At 41.8% G+C, this 23,722-nt stretch overlaps 1 protein-coding gene across 6 annotated transcripts in view; it reads right to left on the bottom strand.

Moving 5' to 3' along the window:
* LOC115568979 (ecto-NOX disulfide-thiol exchanger 2-like) overlaps positions 1–23,722 on the bottom strand; it is a 179,201-nt gene that overhangs the window by 35,346 nt on the left and 120,133 nt on the right. For 3 of the 6 annotated variants that reach the window (XM_030396780.1, XM_030396783.1, XM_030396785.1), the window contains 3 exons: positions 13,517–13,735; positions 10,629–10,862; positions 6,482–6,694 (listed from right to left, as the gene is read on the bottom strand). In XM_030396780.1, coding sequence (XP_030252640.1) covers positions 6,482–6,694; positions 10,629–10,862; positions 13,517–13,735 — 666 coding nt within the window. Of the gene's footprint in view, positions 1–6,481; positions 6,695–10,628; positions 10,863–13,516; positions 13,736–14,816; positions 14,881–23,722 lie in introns of those variants that run through there. The other 3 variants (XM_030396786.1, XM_030396781.1, XM_030396782.1) reach the window with 3 other exon arrangements.

Genomic DNA, 23,722 nt, shown 5'->3' with positions numbered 1-23,722 from the left:
TGAGTTCTTTTATTTTGTCCTCCTTCACAGCTTTTATCACCAGGCATCAGTAAGTCACATTTCTTTTTCCAGAGCTGATGAATGTGTTTCTGCAGAACGTAACACGTAAAGATGAAAAAATAACCGTGTTTGTTATCCCTCTGGTGGACTGTGTTTTACATTATTGATGCTTGTTGGGAGTTTCAATGCGTCTACCTGTGGTGCTCCAGCTGTATTGTATATGTAAGTATGTGTCTTATCAAAGGTTATTGTTTTGACAAAGGATTTCTCTCACACTTCACTGCTCTGAGGCTCAATAAACAATATCTTTTTAAAACTGAGCGTCCGGCTATGGTAGTGCTTTATATACAGCAGAATATCACTTTTAATTCTAGTAATGTCACTTTGTAATGTTTTGTTCCTTTTACATATTTTTAGGACACAGGACATGTCTCTCGTCTGTGCTAGCTGAAAAAATGAAATGACAAAGATCAGAGTAGGTGGTTAAGCTAGATGAAGGAATATAAACCAATTTCACTCAAGTTAAAAGTACTTTGATTTAATCAATCATACAACATTTCAATGTCCAAGGACAGACTGAATTGGTGAGAAGAAATCATACTCTCACACTGTCAAAGTGTGGAACTAACCTGCTGTATTATATTAATGACTAAGTATGGTAAGAGAAGAGAAGGAGGATTTGCTCATGAAAATGGTCCATTTCCATCAAATCCAATAGACAAAACTACTCAAAAATGACTCTTACCTATTTGTAAGAGGCTTCTATCAGCTTGAGGAGACACCCATTAGAATAATTTCAATTGAGAACCTTAAGTGGCCACAACAATGGCAAATTGCAGATTCCCAGTGGATTTGTACAGTAAAACACCCAAACGTACTGGTGGAATTGGTCTTGGCTCCAGCCAGAAGGGGGCATACAGGCCAAACCCAACACAGAGCCCCCTCTCTTCAACGGCAGAAGGGTGGGTGGATTCTTAGACAACAGAGGAAGAAGACCCTTTAAGTGGGATATTTCCTCCTCCTCTCTGGAAGCACTGAGTGGTGAAACAATCCCTCTGGTGTGGACGAAGCACCCAGGAGATCTCCCCTGTGTTTTTGATGAAAGGCATTCAAGCCTAGCAAGACATGTCAGGAACGAACTGTGGTTAGGGCCACGACACAGCCTGTGGTGGTAGCAGCAACACTCCCGGTTGGGTTTTTCATTTTCCCTGCTAACAGGGACACCACCATATAGTCTCATATTCCCAGACCAGTTAGCAGAAACAGGTGTGAAATGGGCAGTCAGCACTAAATCAAAAGGGGGAACGGCTTAGAAGCAGTGACAGGTCTGGGGCAGCTAATACATAGAACTGCTCTCATGGTTAACACTTGCTTGTTTGGATTTTGGGAAGAAGCAAATGTTTTGTACTAATCCAGTTATGGTACATTTCCAACAACAACTCATCCAAGATTGTTTATTTGATATAGGTGGTCCAAAACATTCAGTTACAATTTGGGGTGTGCAAAACTGAAACAAGTCCAGTTGCCTACGATACAGCATGTAGATTTACCAGGACCTGGATGTCTGAGAACCTTCATCAACATTAGAATATAGTAGTTTTTACAACCTCATCTAAAGGCAAACGTGTGCATTAGTGTTCTGAAAAACACTCGAGGGCTGGGTGAAAAACAAGCAACCATGGAGAGGGCAGAGTTAGAAATTGTGTGCCATTTTATCTATTCTTGAAAGAGTTTTCTATCAGCCTCCACTCCTTGAAAGCATTCATAGTGTTGCACACATTTGCTCACAAAGTGGCTGGAATGAAAAAAGAAAGTTTGAGAGAGAAATTTCAACTCCGCTTATTGCTCACCTTCACACAGCCGGCTAATCACTGCGCTTGTTGGATCTTAAAGTTTTGAAAGTTAGAAAAATCTTTTCCAACCCGAGCTCCTGCAGCACAAATGTTCGATGCTTTTCGACCATCCAACGAGCACTTTGGTTAAAGCACAGAGAGATCTTTATAATTGTTTTAGCAGACATGCTGTTAGCATGAATATGTACGAGACTAAGTCAGCGACAAAGGCAATGCATCGTTGATTAATAGTTTCACGATGATTATCACTCATCTACCCCAACCTCCTCCATCTGTGGACTTGAGCTCTGCTACATCCCCTGACATCCACCTTTGCTGTCATCATAATTACTCCAGCTGCCAGGGGTTGCTGCCTAATGATCAACATAAATATAGGTAATAATAATCTCCTTGCACAGCGTAAAACCATTTCTACTGATAAAAATACAAACAGAAAATTGTGAAAAAACTTGAGGCTGGCCAGCAATTTGACTGAATCACAGGTTTCTTAATTATAGCATTTGTTGAATTGACTAATTAAAATAAATCAAAAATAATAAATTAACATCATCATCCCAAGCTTTTCAATACAGGTATTATCTATTCAAAGGGACAGGCGTGTGAATGCCGGGATGGGAGTCAGGAGCTCTGACAAAAGCGGAACCTGGTAAATATGGATGTGTCTTTTGTTCACAGGTGTGGTGTGTACAACTGCCTCGTGGGAGACCAATCTCAGTGTTGACATTTGCATGGGTTGAACTGCGGCGCGAAAGACAAACTCATGAATAGAAATAAGTGTTTGTATGGATTATTGTGTTGGATGTGGATGGCCTTTAATGAGAGAGAAACAGAAAGGAAGAGAGTGACGGAGAGAAAGGCAGACAAACAATGAGAGCGCAGAAAAGAAAGGAGGAAGTCCTGGGAGGTTGTAACCCACTTCAATCTGCCCTTTTGAAACCAATACAACATACGTAGATTTCAATACAGGCGAGCTTATTAAATATGCATCGAACAGAGCGGCACAATGACGGCATAATCGCAGGCGTCAGATCGTCCCTATTGTTGCTCTCTCTGCTGCTCAGCTAACAATTTAGTTTGATGTTGCTGTTTTCATGTCATACATGTTGAACACATTGTGATGTATAAGATAAAAATGAGAATGTTTACAGCAGCACCGAGGTTAGTCTGAGACTTAAACGACTTTGCCGACTGAACGACTGCTCTTATAGCTCCTTCGCTTTCCTTCACATATGCAGTTTTTCACTTAAGTGTTCAAGAACATTACTTTTGCAAAATGCTAAAGGGAACAGGGATCAATATTGAGGCAAATCTGTGTGGCAAATGTTCCACCTCAAGACCCGGATAACATCAGAACATGACTGTCAGATGTGCTGCAGGGAGGAGTACGTACAGAGTTACGTCCTTAATGAAGCTCTGCGTTCAATCAGGAAGACTGATCATAATGCTCGCTCATTCAGAATTCTCTCTGTCTTAGCCCCGCCCCTCCCCATTTTTTAGTCATCTTACTATGGCCGTTTAGTCTTTCAGTGGACTGTTCCGACCCTCCTCCACCCCTCACACCCCCACCTCATCTCACCAGATCTTCAGCCTTTCATCTTCATCTCGTCACCACCACCAGTGTCTAGACTCAGTCGGAGGGGGGTTTGCTATTCTACTCACAGCTTCACCTCCCCTCTTAAAATAAAATGAAAGTCACTAATAAAGACTCATTTTTCTCATCTAATTTGCACATGGCAATAAAAATATTATTCATTCACTCAGAGCGAAGTCTCTCCTGAATGAAAAATATACCAAATGTGAGTTTTCTTATTCAAGTAGATCATGAAAAAACATTTCTTGTCTTGCTGAATACTGAATATATCACAAGAACACTGGCACTGGATTAAAAAAAAAAAAAAAAAAAAAACAGCTCCTCGCTCGTCTCCTTTGCATGCAAGTTACGTACGTAGCAAACTATGTAGAAAGACAACACCCCGATTCTTAATCCTGCCCACTGAAGGAAACAGCTGTCAGCAGTCTACATCTAAAATGAAACGCTAAATAAAGCTGATATTTGGGTGGTTATTTAACAGTGTCCAGCTATGCTAACGACACACTATCAGAGGAAATTCATGATAAATTAATACTAAATCTTTTTTCTGTCTAAAACCAGCTAAGTGCTCTTCTACAGCTGGAAATATCAGCAGGAGAAGCAGTATTGTAGCATGTGACGCTGTGGCTCAAGACATTATAATCATTTAATTCTTGTGTGCTTTATTTTGATCATAAATATTATCTTACATCTGAAGAAGAGAATCTGCATCACGTATATATATATATTTTTTTTCTCATGGTTGGCCTTTATAGGTTTAGTTGCTCCTTGAACAAAATCTTAATACATTTATTATTAATGCAACATGTTGAGTGCTTTTTGTGTACGTGTGTGACGGGGCGGGGGAAAAGAAAGCCCTCGTGTGTGCTGGTAAGCATATGTGTGAAAATGTGTGGGTTAGAGCGTTATTTATGTCATGGTATTTCTCTCTGGGCATTTGAGCATTTGATATGCCGTGTATAGAGCGGTGACCTGTGATAAAACGGCAGACTGCAGTGTCATGGGAATTACTGTGGCGTAGCACGGTTGATTGCACCTGTTACCCACGTATAACACTAACTGAATGGTGAATTCTGTGGGATGAGGCGCTATTCTCAGGGGGATGTGACACCGGATAAATTGTTTACCGAGTGCATGTATGTGTGATCTAGAGATGCACATGCTCCGTAACCTGGAAGCTCTGGTTACAGCTGGTGGCCAATTTTCCATGTTAAGACACAATTTTTCCACTCAGGACCACGGAAGATCTCGGTCAAGACCTCGTCACAAGTCAAGTAGTTTTGGAGTTGGACTGGAGATACAGTAAAATCCAAATATTAGATTGGCATCATTCAAGACATCTCCCTTTGAATACACTGTACATCTATGATACGGTTCACCACGACATACAAATGCATCTTCTTTGCCATACCTGAAGTGCTATTTAAAAAAAGTAGTTGGATTTTTTGGATTTTGTTTTTTTGTGTTTGCCAATTATCGGAGATATCGGCTGTAGAAATGTCTGCCTTCTCTAAAATATAACAACAAGAGATGGTTCTGTTCTGTTTCTGGTGCTCAAAATGCAAAATAAACATGACGTGGTTACTCAAGATCATCCACAGAACTCACTGGGAGCGGTTCCATGTTGATCTATTTTCTTTCTACCAAAAAACACCCCCCAACCGCATCACTCTGCTGAAGGAAATAAGACACCGATGCTTGGGACAGCGTTCGATATTAAATGTTAATGGCGTCCTCGGTCCTTGGTTATCTTTCCTTTCATCTATGAGTTGATGCATATCTTCTTCTGTATGGTGATATGAATGGTGGGTGTGAGGCAGTAAGAAAATAGTTCCTAAACGAACGTAACTCTCTTGAGTAACCGGGTCATGATTCCTGCAAAGACACATTGCCGGTGAGGTTTTATACATTTTGGGACTTTGAACACCACATGCCGAGTGTCATCTAGTTCACATTTAAGAGAAAGCGGACATCTTGATGGACGATATGTCAGAACCTTGGCAACACACACTAAAACAATCTAGATGGATCAACAGCACAACACCTGAGAGGGAAAACATGTATTTTCGATTTTGGGGAGGATCCTCACTTAAACAAATTGGATTTAGGTTTTAACAGAAATAAATTGTGATCATTTCTGTTTATACAAATCAAACATAATTATATTTGTTCGCCAAGACTCAGTCGGCTCAAATCTACTCAAAGGCTTGTTTACTAATATTAAATCCTCAGTAATTTCAGTGTGATTTTTAATTTCAATCTTTTTTTTTGAAGGTCTAATGGTGCAGCAGTGGTGCAATAATTGCATCTCCAGTTGAGGAACATGGCCAACATTAAATCCTTTTTGTGTTTTCTGATGACCTTGGAAGAAATATATCAGCTTTTCTTTTGTTTTGTTTTTGTTTTTTTTATCCCTGCTTGACAAGTAGTTCTCTCTGTTGACTCAGACTCCTTTTGATTTGTATAATAAATAAAACTGTGAAACAAATCTTACATTTGTATTCTTCCGAGTTGGATATCTGTGAGATATTGATTGCTTCTTTCAATAAAAATACGAGTGAGTGAGGCTTTAAAACCACTTTTTAAAAATTCCTTTTATTCAAACCATCTTATGGTGTTTTTTTTTATTATTTTTCTCTCTTTCGTGTCTTTTCTGTACTGGATATTTATTTGTTTTTTAAAGCATTAGTTGCCTTTTTTTTAAAAAGCGGTTCATTTCAGGAGGAAACTTAAGATGATGTTCTTTGCATTGATTTGAATTGTGTTGGTGATCTTAATGAGCTGTGTGTGGGAGCGGCAGAAGGTGTTTTGAATATGAGCTGCACTGACCTGTTTATCCTGCGTTTTATATAACATGTAAATTACAATTAAAAACCTTGTTTAAAAATGACTTAAAACATTATTTATGCTCTACAAAGGTATATAAGATGAGAATGATAAGTGAAGTGTACGACAAAGGCACATCAAGCTCCTGAGCTGGTTGCTGCCATCTTTAACCTACGTATAAACGCACTGTGTGAATGAGCAGAGGACTCACACTGAGCCAATATGGCGGCCATGGCGGTCTTGAACTTGTCTTTGGCCTCCTCCATCTCCTTCTCGTGCTGACTCTTCTCGCTCATCAGCCTGCGGATGTGGCTGTTGGAGGACTGGATCATGGAGTAGAAGTTATTGGCATTCCTGCGGTTGACTTCACCTCGTTCCAGCCAGGTCAGGAGCACCCGCACCGATTCAGGAAACTTATTGTCATCTGGGAAATAAGAATGCAGGAGACGGGGCGGAGAGAGCAAGAGTCTGGGTCAATATAAGAACGGTAGGATGAAATAGAATACTTTAAATAAAGCATGTTTACTGTCAGGGCAGGAGCAGCGTGAAAGAGAAAAGAGTCGACATTAGAAAGGTCAAAGAAGTGAAGCTTTTACAAACTCTTTCATTTGGCAAACATAGGAGGAAAGGGGAGAACGAAATGTGGGCAAAATCAATACCAGAGAAGTAAAATAACCGAACAGCCGCTGCCAACTAAAGTTTTGTTAAGCCAAAAGGGGACAGAAGGAATGAGTAAGGGTCAGTACGGGACTATAGGAGAAGCTGCCTCTGCTGCTCTTCTGTGAACTTATTGATGATCAGGGACAACCAGGGGGAAACAAGTTCAACATTCACACACAAGATAAACATTCACAACGCGCGATCAATACAGAACAAGAAACTACAACTAAAGTTTTGTTAAGCCAAAAAGGGGACAGAAGGAAAAAGTAAGGGTCACTATCGGACCAAGGAGAAGCTGCCTCAGCGGATGTTCTGTGAACTTACTGATGATCAGGGACAACCAGGAGGAAACAACAAATGAGATAAACATTCACAACGTACAAAAGTAGCACATATGATCTCAGTTTCCAGCTCGATTCCAAGCACTGTGTTTATATAAAGCTAAAATTACACTTAATTAATGTTTGAGCGACATTTTAACGTTCAGACGAGCTGTCTTTGCAAGTTCTTTTCCAGTGTGTGCTGGGTCGTCTGCAGGTCGCATGCAAAAGGTGTCTCGGAGGAAAGAATGGGGACACGGAGATGACGAGATGAAAATAACTTCAAGGACTCATTCTCATCCTGGGAGGAACAGAGCAGAATGGATAAAATACATGATTGAGGAGGGAGATTATCACATCTATATGCTGAACACAAATGAGCAGGAGGTTAAATTACAGGAACACTTTTCGGGTAAAAATCAATCAGCTCCCGTCTTTCCTATAAATATCTGCGGTAAACAAACCTCGCCGAACGTCTTCAGAAGAGGTGAGCGCCATGTTACAAAGGCGCCGTTTACCAAGCGCAGGTTGTTCAGCAGTGCTCCTGCTTTGTCTGGTGAATAATCAGATGATGTCAGGAGACTTTATTGATTTCTATTGTTTGTATTCTGCGGTGGTTGTCCTGTCCTCCTCTGCCTCGCTGCGCTGCTTGCAAGTCAGAGGAGCAAAGGAGAGAAAACGCTCCCACACACAGACGTCAGCCGCCTCAGACCTCCGCACAGCACACGGATACAGAGCGCCGCGCATACATCATGTGCGCTCACATAAACATTACTTAACGTCTGTACAGATGGAGCAGCCGGGGAGGTTTATATTTGTTTAAGCCAGGCTCTGCAGGTGCTCTCAATTTCTCTGTGTCGCTCTCGACCACACACACACTTTACCATTCACACACACACACACACACGGTGGGGTCCATCAGATGGCTTGCATGAATGATGATCTATCACAGCTACAGATATTGAATCAAGGTGTTAGCTCTTGAATCCCTGAGGTGTTCCTGTTTGTTTGTAGGCACACTCGCTCTCACAACACACGGCCCCCTGCAGTGGTGTTATTAATAGACAATCTGGGGGAATATTACTGGTGTTCAATCACAGACGATGGCCCGAGGCCAGAAAGATTGGGATTCTCATTCAGTGGGCCTTCAGCTGTGGCATTAGCTGAACATGGATACACAAATTGAAACATGACGATGCATTACCTTGATTTAGGAGAAATAAACTCCCAATTAGAAAACTTTTACTCCTTGTTGCTCTGCTTTTTTCTTTTTATCCATAACTCAGAGCTGTTCTGACAAGGAACAGATGGGACAGGCAATGTAAACTTGCAGAAAACAGTGACGAACATCACAGTTTTAGCAGATAATAAGATACTATTTTCCTGCAAGGCATGCTCCGAGAAACTCGTGAACAGCTTTAAGAAAAAGAGACACCTGCTGTAAACCTGTGAAACATCCCAGTACAGTGAATTATGCTGCATTTTAACATTTTTTTTCCCCAATTTTCATCCACTGACTCCTCTAATTAATTTTGTTCTGCCATGCCTTCGTTTCTTTCTTCAAACAGATTTCTAAATGTGTGAATCGTACGATGAATTCCAAGTTGGCCTAATCACCAAAAAAAGACTGAGGTTCAGGAGAAAATGTACCCTTTTCTCCTCAAGTCTGACAGATAGACGAGAATGATATTTTTTAAGTGGTCAATTAGCAGATAATGATAATGATAATGATAATTAGCGGCATGAATTAAAAAGGTAGGGCGTCTACATCCCAAATAATTAGCAGCACTCCACATGTAGCGCATCTCTTGTGCTTTTTTAATGGCGAGTGCCTCCCCTGCTGTAACATCGCAGTTAAGGCGGAAGGGTAAGGACAGAAATGTCACCGGGGATTGACAAGGAATCTCCAGCCACAGATGTTTGATTGCATTAAAAATCCACAAGGCTCAACAAGATATTCTTACATCCCAGAGGCCCCTTCAGCCCACCCTCTCCGTATGTGCTCCGAATACTGAGGGGGAACTACAGTCAACCACAGAGAGCGTTTAAATATTTCAAATTATAGAACACATCCTTGCAGTCTAGGAAAAATGATTAACGAGTGTCAAGTCACTTTGAATCGCCCGTAACAAGCAAAAGTATGAAACACTTAAATGAGTAAACGGCTGCGGAGACGAAAGAACACTTGATGAAATGTCAAATGTGTTTAGATTACAGTCACCGCTGGCCTTAAAATAACTGACAATCAACTGAAACATCTGTTCATCCCTGAATGTTCTGTGCAAGGTGATATTATCAGCTGGTAAATGTTTATCTCAATGACAGTAAAAAGGATCAGTTCATGATACAGTTAGTCAAATTCAAATCAAAGAGAGACTGAGAAGTACCTGAAAACAATCTGCAGACAGTTTTATAAACATCCATTCACTGTTTAAGTCATTAAATCACAAAGAAAGCACCAAGAGTAACTAGACAGCAGCACACTTGCAGGTGTCTACACATGACGCATTCAGGTACAGCGCTGCTTACAAATAAAAGCTTAGAGCCCAGGTATAATGTGTAACATGTTTCATCATCATAATTAATGATGGAGATGTTCATTGGTTTATCAAGGATCAAGGATTAGGATTAGTATTAGGATTAAGTACTGGACAAACTGAAATTTGACCTGATACTGTGGTGTCACAATACATCAACTCAGATTACCAAAGTAACGACCTGGATGGTAATTTTACTTGTAAAAGGTACATTAATGTGCAAATGAGTCAATATCTGCAATCATGATGAAGAATAAATCTTGATTGAGCTTATTTTCAGTTTATAAAAACTTCATCAAAACATTGATCTGAAGCTCGGCTCTGAGACTGTTCCCTTAATAGTTTTCTCATGAAAATAAAAACACCTTCTGATCAACGTATATCAATTTCAGACTTAAGTTAACAACATCTGCTCAGTCTCGCCCACTTCCAGTTTGATCTCTGCCCATTTCCAGCACAGACACAGAAGTAAAACACTTGTTGGTTGAATAGATGCAGCTACAGAACACGGTGCACTAGCTCATCCCTAGTTATTACAATTCATCCTGAGGGAGATATGAGTGTGCGAACCACATTTCATGGCAATCCATTTCGCCGGCTGTCTAAAAAATGTCACTCAGATTTGATTGGAATTCATCCGCTGCGCACCGTGGACGTCTGTAGGCTAGCAGCTTTTATGCCGACGCTTCCAATAGCGTTGAAAGACACCAAAACTCACTGTTCATTGCAGCACTTACTTCAAATCGTTAGAGCCTTTCCATGTTTGCACCCTCAGTTGACCACCACCACATGCTCGCAAGTGCACTCAGTCTGTGGACATGCTTTATGTTTGTCTACCAACCTTTGATCTTGTCTCCCAGCTCGCTACACTCGTGCTCTGAGTAGTGAACGATGGGAGGAGGGGAGGGCGGCCGCAGGCGATCTTCCTCCATCTTGCGACGGTGCCTCTCCTCCCTGGCCAACATGCGCTGGCGACACTCCCACTCGTAGAGGTCGTCCCGGGCCTCTGCGAAGTCCACGTGGAGACGGCCCGAGTCTTTTTTGTCCGTGCTGGAGCCTACACGGACGCGGTAACCTGTGGAAAGGAGGCAGAGGTTTCGACAGGAGATGAGACCAATTAGGGAAAAAAGGTGATGTCTCCGGGAAAAGATGGACTGTGGAACATGGAGGATAGCTGAGACATTTTATTGATTGGATGAGAGTGCTAGCAGGGTGAAATATCAATTTCTATCAACATCTGCTCTGAAGTACAGTAGATAGACGGACTAACAAGCACAGATAGGCAGACCAAAGGGTGCCTTCACACACAAACAACGTCTGACACGGTAGAATTGATCAACTTGTTCCCATTTGCCTCCGGATAGCAAAGAACAACCCGATCTACACATTCTCTTTGTTCTCCCTCCGTGTCCTGTTGACGCAGCTACACACTCCAGGTGTATAGACGGACAAAAGCCGAGCAAGTCACTTGAGCTTTTTACTCTGTATGTACAAGAGTGTGAGACACTAATTACAGTGATAGCCCTGGATCACCCCGCTGCCTCCTACATGACACTCAAAGCTCATTTCACTGCCTGTGTGTGGGCGTGAAGAGCAATCACACTCGTCCTGCTAATTGATTGGTCTGAGTGATCTGTGAGCGGCTGGGGTGTTTACAGTACAGTGAGCAGTCAGAAAAACAGATAACAAGTCGGGGCGAACGCTCCGGTCGGCCTGCCCTCAGAATACATGTGAACACACACACACACACACACACACACACACACACACACGGGCTCATCAGAGGAAGTGGGGGATACAGTTGAATGTCAGAAGTAGCGTGAGTTTTGGGTAGTTTCTCGACTCGGCTCTCCCTCCTTCAGGGTCTCCATTTGCCTCAATATTTAATAAGGGGAGACCTCAGTGTGCCAAGGCTGCTGTAATGTGTATCTGTGTGTGTGTGTGTGTGTGTGTGTGTGTGTGTGTGTTTTGGGAGAAGAGGCCACAGTGTTCTGAAAGAAGTATTTATGAGAAAGCTACACAGGTCTGTCATCTGGCTAATATATGGACTTATAGCTCCTTTCTGACTGTAGGGAAGAGGTAGATGAAATCACACACACACACACACACACACACACACACACACACACACACACAGGCGCAGTCGCACATTAAATAATGCAGAAGGTATTATTGCAGTGGCTGGTGTTTTAAATGAGCTTTGTGAGGTGGGAATATATGGCCAGCAATTGAGAGGGAGAGATTTAAGGCATCTGTGCAGGAGAAGCTGCTGGATGGAGATAAAATATATAAAAAAGAATCGTAAGCTGGTGTCACAGAACGAATGGAGAGACTTCTTCTTCTCGAGCGGCAGCCACAGTCCAGCAGCAGACCGAATTATTTTAAATGTGAGCGAATTAATTTGTCTGGTGCTGCGACCCTGTTAGCAGGTGATACTGTTAGTCTAGAGGTGCAAAGCTTGACATGTATAGACTACTTGTCCGTCTAGAAAAGACACTGATTTTGACTGCCTGTAGGTTTGATACTATAAAATAAGAGTCAAACATTTGCTGTGGTGACACCGACAACATTTCTGCAATCCGATTGAAATCATTCTGATTACATATTCCATTTGTTTACATGGATGATGAATAAAGTGTTCCAAGCATTTCTTTCATCATGAGTAACTACTGTTTTTGAGCATTTTAACAAAGTGTCCAACAGTCTGTAAATCTCTCAAGAGTTTAAAAAAAGTCGGATCTGCAAAAGACCATTTCTGTTTAATCATCGCCATGTTTGTGTCTCCTCCTGGAAGCGACGTCACCCGATGACTCACACAGGAGGCGAGCAGATGCAGAGGGAATTTATTCCAAACAGAGAGAAGATCAGCGTTTATATTAGGCACTTATATTTTCCTTTTGAACGGATTATCAAAGGTTTTCACCGTCGCTCTCGCTCCGATTGAACATATGCATCAATACATGAACTGTTTGTCAGCAAGCTTTATTTTGAAAATCTAACTGGACGCAGAATATAAAGTTTTATCGCTAACCTCAGCGCAGAGCCCTTCATAGTTTGAAGCTCAAGGGCACTGATCAAGAACTGTTCAAACTGTATTTGACGAGTGTGGAGTGAGAACAGATGTACAAAATCCGATAAATGCATATCTAAAGAAAAAGGGAAAAAGGAAGAGTCTTTTATTTTGTCCTGTTCTGTCGTCCAGAGCTCGTTCTTCCTTCAACTGTACATCGAGTGATGTTCGCTGTGTGGAGAGCAGCAGCGAACTTTCCATCTGTACATCGGCGCCTCGATCTATTTATCCATCTGCCAAATGGTCCCAAGAGAACGTGTGATGTTGGAGAATTGTAGCGCTGAGTGATAGATATCAGCCCTTTCATTTCCATCAGAGTAAAGGTTAACAGCTCATCATTCTTCCTCCACCTGAGGTGAAGGATTGCCGGGGTGCCTGGAGAGGGCCGGGTGCACCGATAGCAGCGGCCTGACAATACAAGCCATCTCTATAGATTCAATATTATCCAGGCGAGTAAGAAAGAAAGCTGTTATCCTCTGACCTTTAAGCCCAATGTAAACCAATACATGCCTAAAAACAAGGTTGCGGGGCTGCTCGGGATTTCATTGCACAGCAGCGAGAATTTGGCAGAAAAAACAACGATACAAGTCAAAGACGGTTTATCAGATGTAAAGTACTGGTAGAAACTGGAGAGTAAGAGTTTTTTTTTTTTAGCTCACCAGAGAGCATGAGAGCCTTGTCCACGGTGAACTCCTCAGCAAACCGGATGTGACAGAAGTTTTTCTTGCTCTTCCTGATGGCGGCGATCTCCCCGCACTGTCCAAAGACCTCCATGATGAGCTGCTCGGTGGCGTTCTCGGGAAGACCCCCGACAAATACCGTCTTACAGCCCGGGGGGCGTTCCCTCATGGCTGGAGGCGGAAGGTCTGCCAAACATGCAGCAGAAAAAAAGAGAAGAGACAAATTATTATTTCAAAAGGAGAGGCTGCAACCTCGCCTCGCGTAAATTGAGCTCCAGGGAATCCAGCACAGACGTTCATACTGCAGTCGGTTGTTTGGTCTTTGATCCCAGATTGTGTTTTAATCAAGTCTGAATTAAGTGAGATCGAATGCAAATTGAGTGATAACTGGTAGTCAGCACGTGTGGGCTGGAAGTTTACCGGTTTCATCTCCATCAACAGTTTCAGGTTCTGCTGTGACAATAACATCATGACTGTGACTTTAGCATATTAGAAATAATGTGCAATAACATACAGTCAAATGGCTAAACGTGTACCCATAGCACTGGAGTTAACGTGTATTACATACAGTTTTTTCTCGCTATGGCCGACTTTGGTTAACACAAACGTGGACTGTGAACAAAGCACCCCAGTTACTCAGTTGTTGTCTGCAAGAACCAATAAAAAAAAGTCTTCATCAACTCCCACTATCCGAGGAAGTGAAGTCCCAGCGGATTAAATGTCTCCACAACAACTGGAAACTCTTATTTGCTCGCGCTAACTATTTTTACTTTGGAATGCTTTCTCAGTGAGGGCCAGTGACTAAAATTCAACATTTTCTTCAAAGGTCAGGCTCAAGGATGGTGGCACAGGGGTTAGCACTATTACCTCATGACAACGAGGAGGTTCTGGGTTCAAATCTCAGCTGGGGCAGGGCCTTTCATTGTGGAATTTGCATGTTCCACCCATGCTCGTGTGGGTTTTTCTCTGGCATCTGGTTTTTATAGGTCAGTGACCTTGACCAAGGCGCTGGCTAAGACCTCGAGTCGGTCCCAGGGAGCCGCACACAGGCTGCCCACCGCTCCTCCGGGATGGTTAAATGCGGACAGAGAAAAGTTTCCTTATTGTATGAGTGTGTGTGATAAATAAAGATTCTTCTTCTTCCTGCTGAGTTCAAACTTGGAACCTGTAAGTTTTTAAGTAAGCTTATTGCTACTTCAAGCCAATAAACACAAAGATTTTTTTAAAACCTTTCGAAGATATGTTTCCTTACATTGCCAACAGAGTGATAGAATCATACCTGAGTGGAGTTTCCCTTTGACTCTTGTAATACTGTGATATAAAACCATCACTGCAAAAAAAACTTGCCTTCTTTCCTGCTCGTCTGAGACGAGGTAATGAGCTCGGTTTCCCTTTATTCAACAGGGCTGAACAATCTGACTTCAAAGAGCTTCTCTAGGTTGTGGCGTGCTTTTTTTTTGTTTTTGCTTTTCATTAATTGATTCGAGCTCAATCTCGGTCCACTTGTCTCCGGCAAAGCAGTCAACAGAGAAAAGATGTAGCACCCAAGATAGGATGGCTGCTACCTCAGTACTGTAGGTCATAGAAGTAAAAAAAACATTTCAATTTAATTCATCTCTTTCTCTTCAACCGACATTTCTCCGTTCAATCTTGGCATTTTGACACTTCAAACAATTTCGTGTTTCACGTCAGCACTTCCACTTTTCAGACACAATTTACTGCTTCCAGGGCTCACAGCCAGACTGAAATTTCAACTGCTTCAGTGTCTCGACCAGCAAAATGTTGCTTTTCCCCGTAAATATAAACTAGAAAAAAAGAGTCAAAAAGCCCTGCAGAGAACATATAAATGTTTTAGTATGAGGATGTAACAGCAGAGGTTATCATAAATGTGTCTCCTCTCTGTGTTCATGGCATGACAGTATAACATGACTTTCAAATGCGTGAAACTGAGCACTTGAAACATTTAAGCCACATCATACAAAAGAACATCGGATGCTATAAAAAATGTAACAGGAGGGAATCAAAATGACAAATACAAATGGCATCCACAGTTGGCTCTCGGCATCTGATGTACATTTAGTTCCACATGTTTTCACACATGATGTATGCTTTGAGGCAGAGAGGAAAAACAGAACGGTTACTTAAAGGTTACACAAGGATGTAAAGTCAAGTTGATTTATTTTATTTATATTATCATCACAAATCACAAATTTACCTTAAGGGGTTGTTTCACAGCGGGCCGCTGTCTGCACAAAAGAAACCTCAAGAACAGCTACAGAGGAGGGACGACTTTGGAGTGACAGGCATGCAATATATGTCTCTTGTAAGAAAAGAGAGCATCGTAGAAAAATCACAATGAGGACAAACAAGATGGGACACCTGCAATCTCAAAGCGGAGAGCATGAAATGGGAAATATAAGGTGAAGGTGATCAGACAGGAATGGATGGCCATGCCCATGTTGATGAGACGAACAATAGCGGTAAGAATTGATGGAAACAGCAAATGACAAGCTATAATGTGGAACAATATGCTTGAATCGTTTTTATATCGGAGATAATCGCGTCACGCCGTCCCTGGCATGAAGATCAAATCCTTCGGGCCTGAGAGAGGTTGATCCCCTTCGTGTCGAGGGTCCAAAACTAACTGAACGGACTGAACAAATATAAATGTTGATACAATCCCAGAAAAAAGAACAGGCTTGCCATGGATGATATGAGTGACTGGTTAAGTCTGTACAGAGGAAACCTGGACCGGAAACTGATGGATGCTAAATTACCTCTGCTTTTATGTTAGCGCTGTTATCTAGGAAAGAAAATAAGGAATAAAGCTGAAGTCAAGTTGGGTGTTAACATGGTTGATTTCTGTTTATTGATGGAACATTTTTAGAAAACGTGCTGTCCTCAGAGGGGAAGCTAGCTAAGCCAGAAAGGTGGCTTCTTAGAAAGATCCAGCAAATATACATCGAGTAAAACAGTATGATACTGTGTTTATTCAGTTTATTGAGTCATTCAAAATCAGGAAAATTAAGTAGAAATGAGGTTTATGCTATTGGATTCCTCCCTCTGGGGCCAGATAGTGCTAATGATGCTAAAGGACATCACCCAAACTGTCCAAAACCCATCAGTAAAATTTACTTCAAGCTTACATCTCATGGTTTATTTTAATAGATCAGTGTGCGAGGTCAACAACATATATCTTTATTTTGGACAAGAATCGTACAGTCTTTCTAGCCTCACTCGCTAGCTTAAACTCGCTAAACATAACTCCAGTCTAATGTAACAGTCCTGCACTAAATCACACCTCCGTGAAGGTTGTTATGTTCATTTTTAGTTGAAAGTGTTTTAGGGAGGTGTTGATTAAACTTCACTGTCATTTGGAGGCGTCGTTTGTGTTGCTGTCGAACTGGATTGATTTTTACACAGGGGTGTTTCTAATATGAAATATGCCCTCATTAAAATAAATGTGATGGACTAAATATCATTAATAAACACCTCTCAGAATAACAAGATCCAATTCAACAGCAGCAAAATGGGCAACCTCCAAAAGTACCTTAAAGTCAACATATCTCAGAACTTTATAAACCTACAGGAAACAGCTGAAACGGGAGAGAAAACAACAATAGAGCGATTGTGAAAGAAGCATCTGTAAAACGGTGGATACATTCTTTAGAGTGTCACGACCCCCGCAAAATGATTCGTTTCACTATCATAATTTGAGCCATTCGGTCCAAAAACATCTGGAAAGAAGAGCCGAGCCATAAAGTTATTTTATCCCTTTTCGAGTTGGCCGGGTGCTGAACCAGAAGTTAGCCGTGTCGGTCGGCAATCCAGGTATTTTTACAGCCGGGAAGCCAAACTTTTTGGCTTCAAAACACCACTGAGCGACTTTCATAGAAATGAACGGGGCTCAATCTCCAACACTGTGTCCAGTAATAAAACGTTCTTAGATAGATACCATCCAAATTCCTTCTTTATCAACACACCACCACCGGAGGGTAATAGCGCGTCAGCACTTTGCACGGCGGGATTTAGTGTGTTCACCTGGGCCTTATGTTTAAATCAAAGTGGAGCCGGGCCGAGGGTCTCCTGCAGAGTCAATCAACCCGGGTGTAAATGTAGAGTTCACACATTCCCACTGCACACAAAAGGCTGATGTAGGCAGGTTTATGTGGGATTTTTGACCTGTGGAAAAGGGATATAAATACAAAGAATTCAAAGTGATTGTGAGAAAAGTTTTAGTTTAAGACGTGAACAGCATGTATAACCTGTTACAGTCTGGTAAAGTGAACTCAACTACAGCTACTAAAGAATAAGGCTGAAGATGGCTCTTATGTAAATGTTCAAATAAATTGTGCCCATATGTTCTAGAGCAGCTGTCATAAAAGCACAGTGACATTTGCTGACTGACACACAGAATAAATTGGGCCCAGCAGTTATGTGAAAAGTATCTCAGGCAGAGCTGAAATGTTGGACTCATTCAGGTACACTTAGAGGACTGAAATCACTTTCCCATGGCTATAAATCAGACGACTTTCCATCAATCATCTCCTAAATGAGAAAAAATACAGTGTATTTTTCATTCAGTGCTCAAAAGGTTGGACATGAAATTTTAAATTATGGGCCCAAGAGGAGCTGTTATCCCATCCTGTGGCTTTAGTGCTGGAGAGCCTGTAGCAAAGTTATGGTAAAACACATCAAAGGTACTTTATGGCTTTGTCCTCCTCATGTCTCAGCTTGCTCTGGCACGTGGCCCAAATGCCTTCATCCCCTGACCTTGGCCATGATGATGGCATTAAAACTGGAACACGCACATACTCACGGCTGCTCTCTGACTGGCATACTCAAAGCCAGGAAACACACGCAGACACACACACAAGCTCGAGGACAGAAGCAAGGTGATAGCGTTTCCCTGCCTATGCTCGCAGTCAGCTAAAACATGTTGCGGTTCGTTGCTCGATTCAGCATTAAATTACAATTTCTGACAAGTTTGGCTGATGAGCGAGGAGGACAATATAAAAGGACAACAAGGCAACAATCTGACATTTAGCTAACATCCTTTAAATCGTAAAAGCCTGCCTCTGGAAATCAACATTTCTTTGTCCAGACACACTAGAGATGTGACTGCATTACCAAATGTTTGGCTTTGAAAGGAGGATGAAATCCATACTGGGGACTTTTTAGAAATGTAGGCACGTAGACAGGAGGGTTCTGAAGGGCATCTTTGGTCTTCTACTTCAGGGTAATTACAGACAGACAAGCTTGACACCGATGAAAAAGTGTTTGGAAAAAAAAGAAGAGCCGGAGGAAGTGATGACCATTAAAGACACTCACAGAGTAATTCCCCGAAGCAGCAAATGAAATGTAGGTCTTGAGCATTAAAGGGCCGAGAGATGAAAATGGGTTTGTGTCCGTGTGTACGGCAGTCATGAAATATGAGAAGGAGACAGAAGAAACAAAGTTAAATCACTGTGATGAGAGAAGGAGTCCAAACCCTGCATGGAAAATAAAAACGGGGGCTCCCGATGAAACTGATTATTGACAGATTGAGCTGTTTCCAATTGTACATTAATTAACAGTCATGACTGCCAAGATAAGTGTAATGATAATGAATCAAACATGCAAACAAACCATTGTTGAAGGGGAGAGGAAAAATCTACGCCATGCAAAGCTGTTGTCTTTCTTGTATATGCATCATTATATATCTCTAAATCAACTCAATTATTTAGAGGTACTGCTGGACCAGACAGTTTGAGCTCACATAATAATATGTGTATTCTGTTAATACTTTGATCTTGCTGTATTGGAAGGTATGCATCACAGCTTACTGTAAAGTATCTGATTTGCCAACTCTTACACCGTAGATCACCTTTACAATTATGCAACGCTCGAGGAGGCTGGTTAGATTGGAAAAGCAAAGATTTAACATTTTCAGAAATATTGAGAAACTGTTTATTTGTTCCTAAAATGACAGGAAAATGCCATAATCTGAAACAAGGGGAAAAAAAAGCATGAACAAAATTGTGATGCAGATACGAAGGATTCTGCCGACATTCGATGAGTGTCGGTGCCGTTCGGTTAAAGGTCAATGAGGAGGAAGCTGTGTGTGATGTCCGTGGAGGGGTAGCCGGGGGTCCTGCTTCCTGTGATCGGCGCCATATGTAGCCTGCTGCCCTCTATCCCCGTCACGCACACACTATCGCCTGCTGGACGCATCACAAGTACCTTAGGAAATGGAGCACTGACTCACAAACATCCTCTAACTTTAAACACAGCAACATTCCCGTCCATATCTCCCATTTTTGTTCCCTCACACACACATTTTCTAGACAAACACAACATGACATTCCTTTTTAAAAAAAGAAAAAAATTAAAAGGAAAGATGCCTGTCAGCTTTTACTGTGACCCCCTGTGTTGTTCCCTGTGGTGGAGCTTTATCCTGCTGCGAGCCCCTTAGAAGAACCCCAGAGGCTTCAATTTCAGCACAAACCCAACGAGTGAGCCAAAGAATCTGCTCACTGGCTCTGCTCGGTTCTGATGTCTTGCCATCAGCACACACACAAAAAAAAAAAAGATAGCCGCATTAAATTCCAACCTGAAATGCTTTTATTTAGATGCCTTTTTTCTCTTTAAAAAAAATGTCTGCCACTGCATGAGAAATGTCTTCTTATTGCTTTCAAAGGACAGTTTGACACCCTCTTGGTCTATTGTGGAAGGCAACAGTGGCATATTTCAGAAGGGGGAAAAAAAGTGCTACTCTTTCATGTTGGGAGTAAATTGGCTTCCTCTGAAGACTAACTTTCCGACCCACTCTCGTCTCAGCGCACTTCTTGCCTTAAAGGTGACATAAAAGGAAGGAAATGAATAGACGGAGACAAATGGTATGAGGGGAAAGGTGAGTGAAAATGAAACTGTGGCAGCAAATATCCTGAAGATGTGTGGAGAAGACTGTGGTGGGGAAAAGAAGGAGGAAAGGATTGAACTGTTGGCTTGCGTTCAAGCAGTTTAATGGGCGCCCAACATTATATCTTAACACACCACTGGCTGGATGCTTTTATCCAAAGTGCTTTACAAGAAGCATGAGTGCTTAAATTTTGTGTGCGAGTGGCCCAAAGGAAATGGAGTCCTTAACCTCAGCAGTGCCATCTGTACCCAATGAGCTCCATCTGAGTCCCTGCTCATGATTTCTTTTTTTTTTTTTTTTTAAATCTCTCTTAAGATTTCTGGCTGTTTCTTTTATGTCTCGTCGTATACACAATAAAAAGACTCAGAAGGTGAAGTTAAGGCCTGAATTCAAGAATCTGAAGGATTTAAGGGCACGGCTACCTCCAAGTCTGTGCCGGCATGACGAGACAAAAATGAAAGAAAATGCAAAAGCGTTCACGCTGGGAAAGAAAGCAACCTGAGGTCATACAGTGAGTGTTTATGACAGGTGCTTGTGTTTTAACATCGAGCAGGTAACAGCACGGCTCCTCATTCAGCCTCAGGATTGGAATGAACTATGCATAAGGTGCACCGCTTTCCATCCGCCTCTAATCACTTAGCTCATGCAAAGGTCTAAAGATACAGGGGGAAGTATTTATTCATTAATTTATAGCGTCTGATACGTTTCTCTTTTTGCATTACACCAGTGACAGAGGCCTTTTCTAGTACGCGTGAACACTGAACTCAAAACCACACTGGTATCAAAGGCAGACTCACACGCTGGTTGTAGTGAGGAGCTCTCACTGGTAGTCTAGGTTGAAATTGATGTGTTCTTCATCTGACGTGTGAAGCTGCCTTGAAAAAGCCCCGAGACAGGCTGTTTTTTCTCCAACAGAAGGGATACGGAGTCGTCGCAGTGGGACTGAACACTAGGATCACATTTAATTATTTACAGAATATCTACGTGTGAGGGAAAAGTGCGAGTGCAGGCTCGCTCACCAGGAAATGTTTTATTTTTCAGGTTGTTTTTTATGTCTGTTCCCAAATATCTATATACATGTCGACGACAAAGTTTTGACTTATAAAAATGCTAAGATGCCATCAACAAAGACGGTGACAAAAACCAAATTATCCAACAACTATTTCTCCAGCTAGCTAATTAAACACACACAGCTGCTGATAAAGTTGTTGATGCCTCGTCAATCATGTCAAACAGTTCTCCACAAACGAGCGCAGCGCTGGCTGCAGGAGTGATAATGTCAGCTGCAGCTGCTCCAGGAGACCTGGCTTTCAGGCTCAAACACAGTACACTCACCGTTTGGATATAAATTTTAATGTCTGACCAGGTGTTTCCTCAGGTAGGACGTGCTGCCCTGGTCACCTTTTGTATTTTACATTCCAAATATTTAAGCAAGTGTTGCCCTGACCCACTGTGAGTCGTTGCCGGTGTGACACCTCGCTCTCTCTTCTACAGCGTTACTCTAAGGGACCGTCCACATGGAAATGCTTTTTTGTGTAAACGCACATGTTTTGCATCGCTTTGGCCGATCTTCCAAACAGATCCTGTAAACTGACTTTTTTGACACCTGGTCTCAGGGTGAAAACGCTGCCCTTGCGTTCTCGTGTGGACAGCGAATCACACACGCGTACTTTGTGTAACGATGACGCCATCACCCCACCCCTTGACCTCTAGCCTTCGACCTCTTAACCCTGCGACGTCTCATAACAACAACATCAACAACAACAACAGTGGCGGACTACATGCTTGTGTTCGTGCTGCAGAAGATATTGAGCCTATCAGGGTTACTAGGGCAAAATATTATGTTCCTCTGCTACTATGCTGAGCAAAAAAGCCATCGCACTAGCCGTTGTTGTCTTCTTCTTGTTGTGTTCAGTTTCTCCTTCTACCGTCTGTTTGTATACAGCGCGCAAGCTTTATGCTCTTCTTCTCCGTTTTTGGTTAATTTCAAGCGCCACCTATAGGCCTGGAAGATGAACTAAAGCGTGTTGAGTCGTTTACAATGGATCCATTCGGACGCAAATATTCTTCAAACGATGCCAAGGAAGACAGAGAAAAAAAAGATTGTTTTAGTACGTGTGGACATGGCCTTAATATGCGCTGTGAAGCACAGAACTTTGGTACCATTTGATTAATCCTGAATTGGTACTTTTTAGTGCCAACGTCATTCAGTTTGTACCACGTTTGGTGCCCAACCCTAATGCTGAGACATGATCAAAAGAAGATTATAAGTCAGAGATTAAATTCCTGTTAAAATAAGCTTTGCAGGACTTTGGGTATGATGTCATTGAAACCAAGTGAGAAAGAGAGGTTCATAGTTATGACCCTGATAAATGACTCAATCTGCTTTAAAGACTGACTGTGATTAAGTAGGAGTGAATTTGTGACATAGTTTTACAATAAGCCATGAAATGATTTGAAATACATGCTGCCTTATATTGTATATTATACAAAAGTACAAATATGGAAAATATTCAGTTTTTAGAGTTGTAAGATGTCACGTTTCATATTGATAAACAGACTCACAACATTGATGCAAAATACTATAAAACCTATATTGTCATTAATAATGTCTTTGCAGCAATACCCACAACATCTCCATACAACCAATCATACATTCGCCCTGCAGCTTGGTGTATATTGCAGTGGAATTTTATGGAGCCTATATGGGGGACTGGACTTGTTGTCACAGAGGCAACAGCCCCTTTGGGAGCCATTGCAGAGCCGCCACTGAATGGAACAGTGGACACAGAAATGCTTTTCAGTCCCTTCTCCACGCCTCTGTTGCTCAGTTTTATATAATATTGGCCGTTTAACTTTTGTTGACCCGCTATTACGTATGGTCAACACACGCCGCCGACACTTTCTCATGGTTGAGGCGTACAGCCAGCTTGGTTCCCAATAATAAGGGGGGGAAAAATCATTTTCTTCCTTCAGAACACAATGGGAACATTAACCCAATTACCATGATTCACCTACAGTGGCACACAAAGGTACAGACAGTCCTGCAGCTATAAGCAATAATGTCAATGAAACAATTTACTCTCATGAGAACAGGGACTCTTTGACCTTTCATCCTTCATCTTCATAATCCTCTTTGTTAAGGTTGTAGAAGAAAATAGTGTCAATTTATTATATTTTCTGCTGTTATGTTGTCTTTGTATTATTATTCATGTATCCTGATTTTGGTCTCTCCTTTTGGTCGTTCATCATTACGACTGCAATCTAAATAACATTGAAGTATA

Source organism: Sparus aurata, chromosome 18 (assembly GCF_900880675.1).
Source record: "Sparus aurata chromosome 18, fSpaAur1.1, whole genome shotgun sequence".
NCBI lineage: Eukaryota > Metazoa > Chordata > Actinopteri > Spariformes > Sparidae > Sparus > Sparus aurata.
This window is presented reverse-complemented; position numbering and strand designations above follow the sequence as displayed.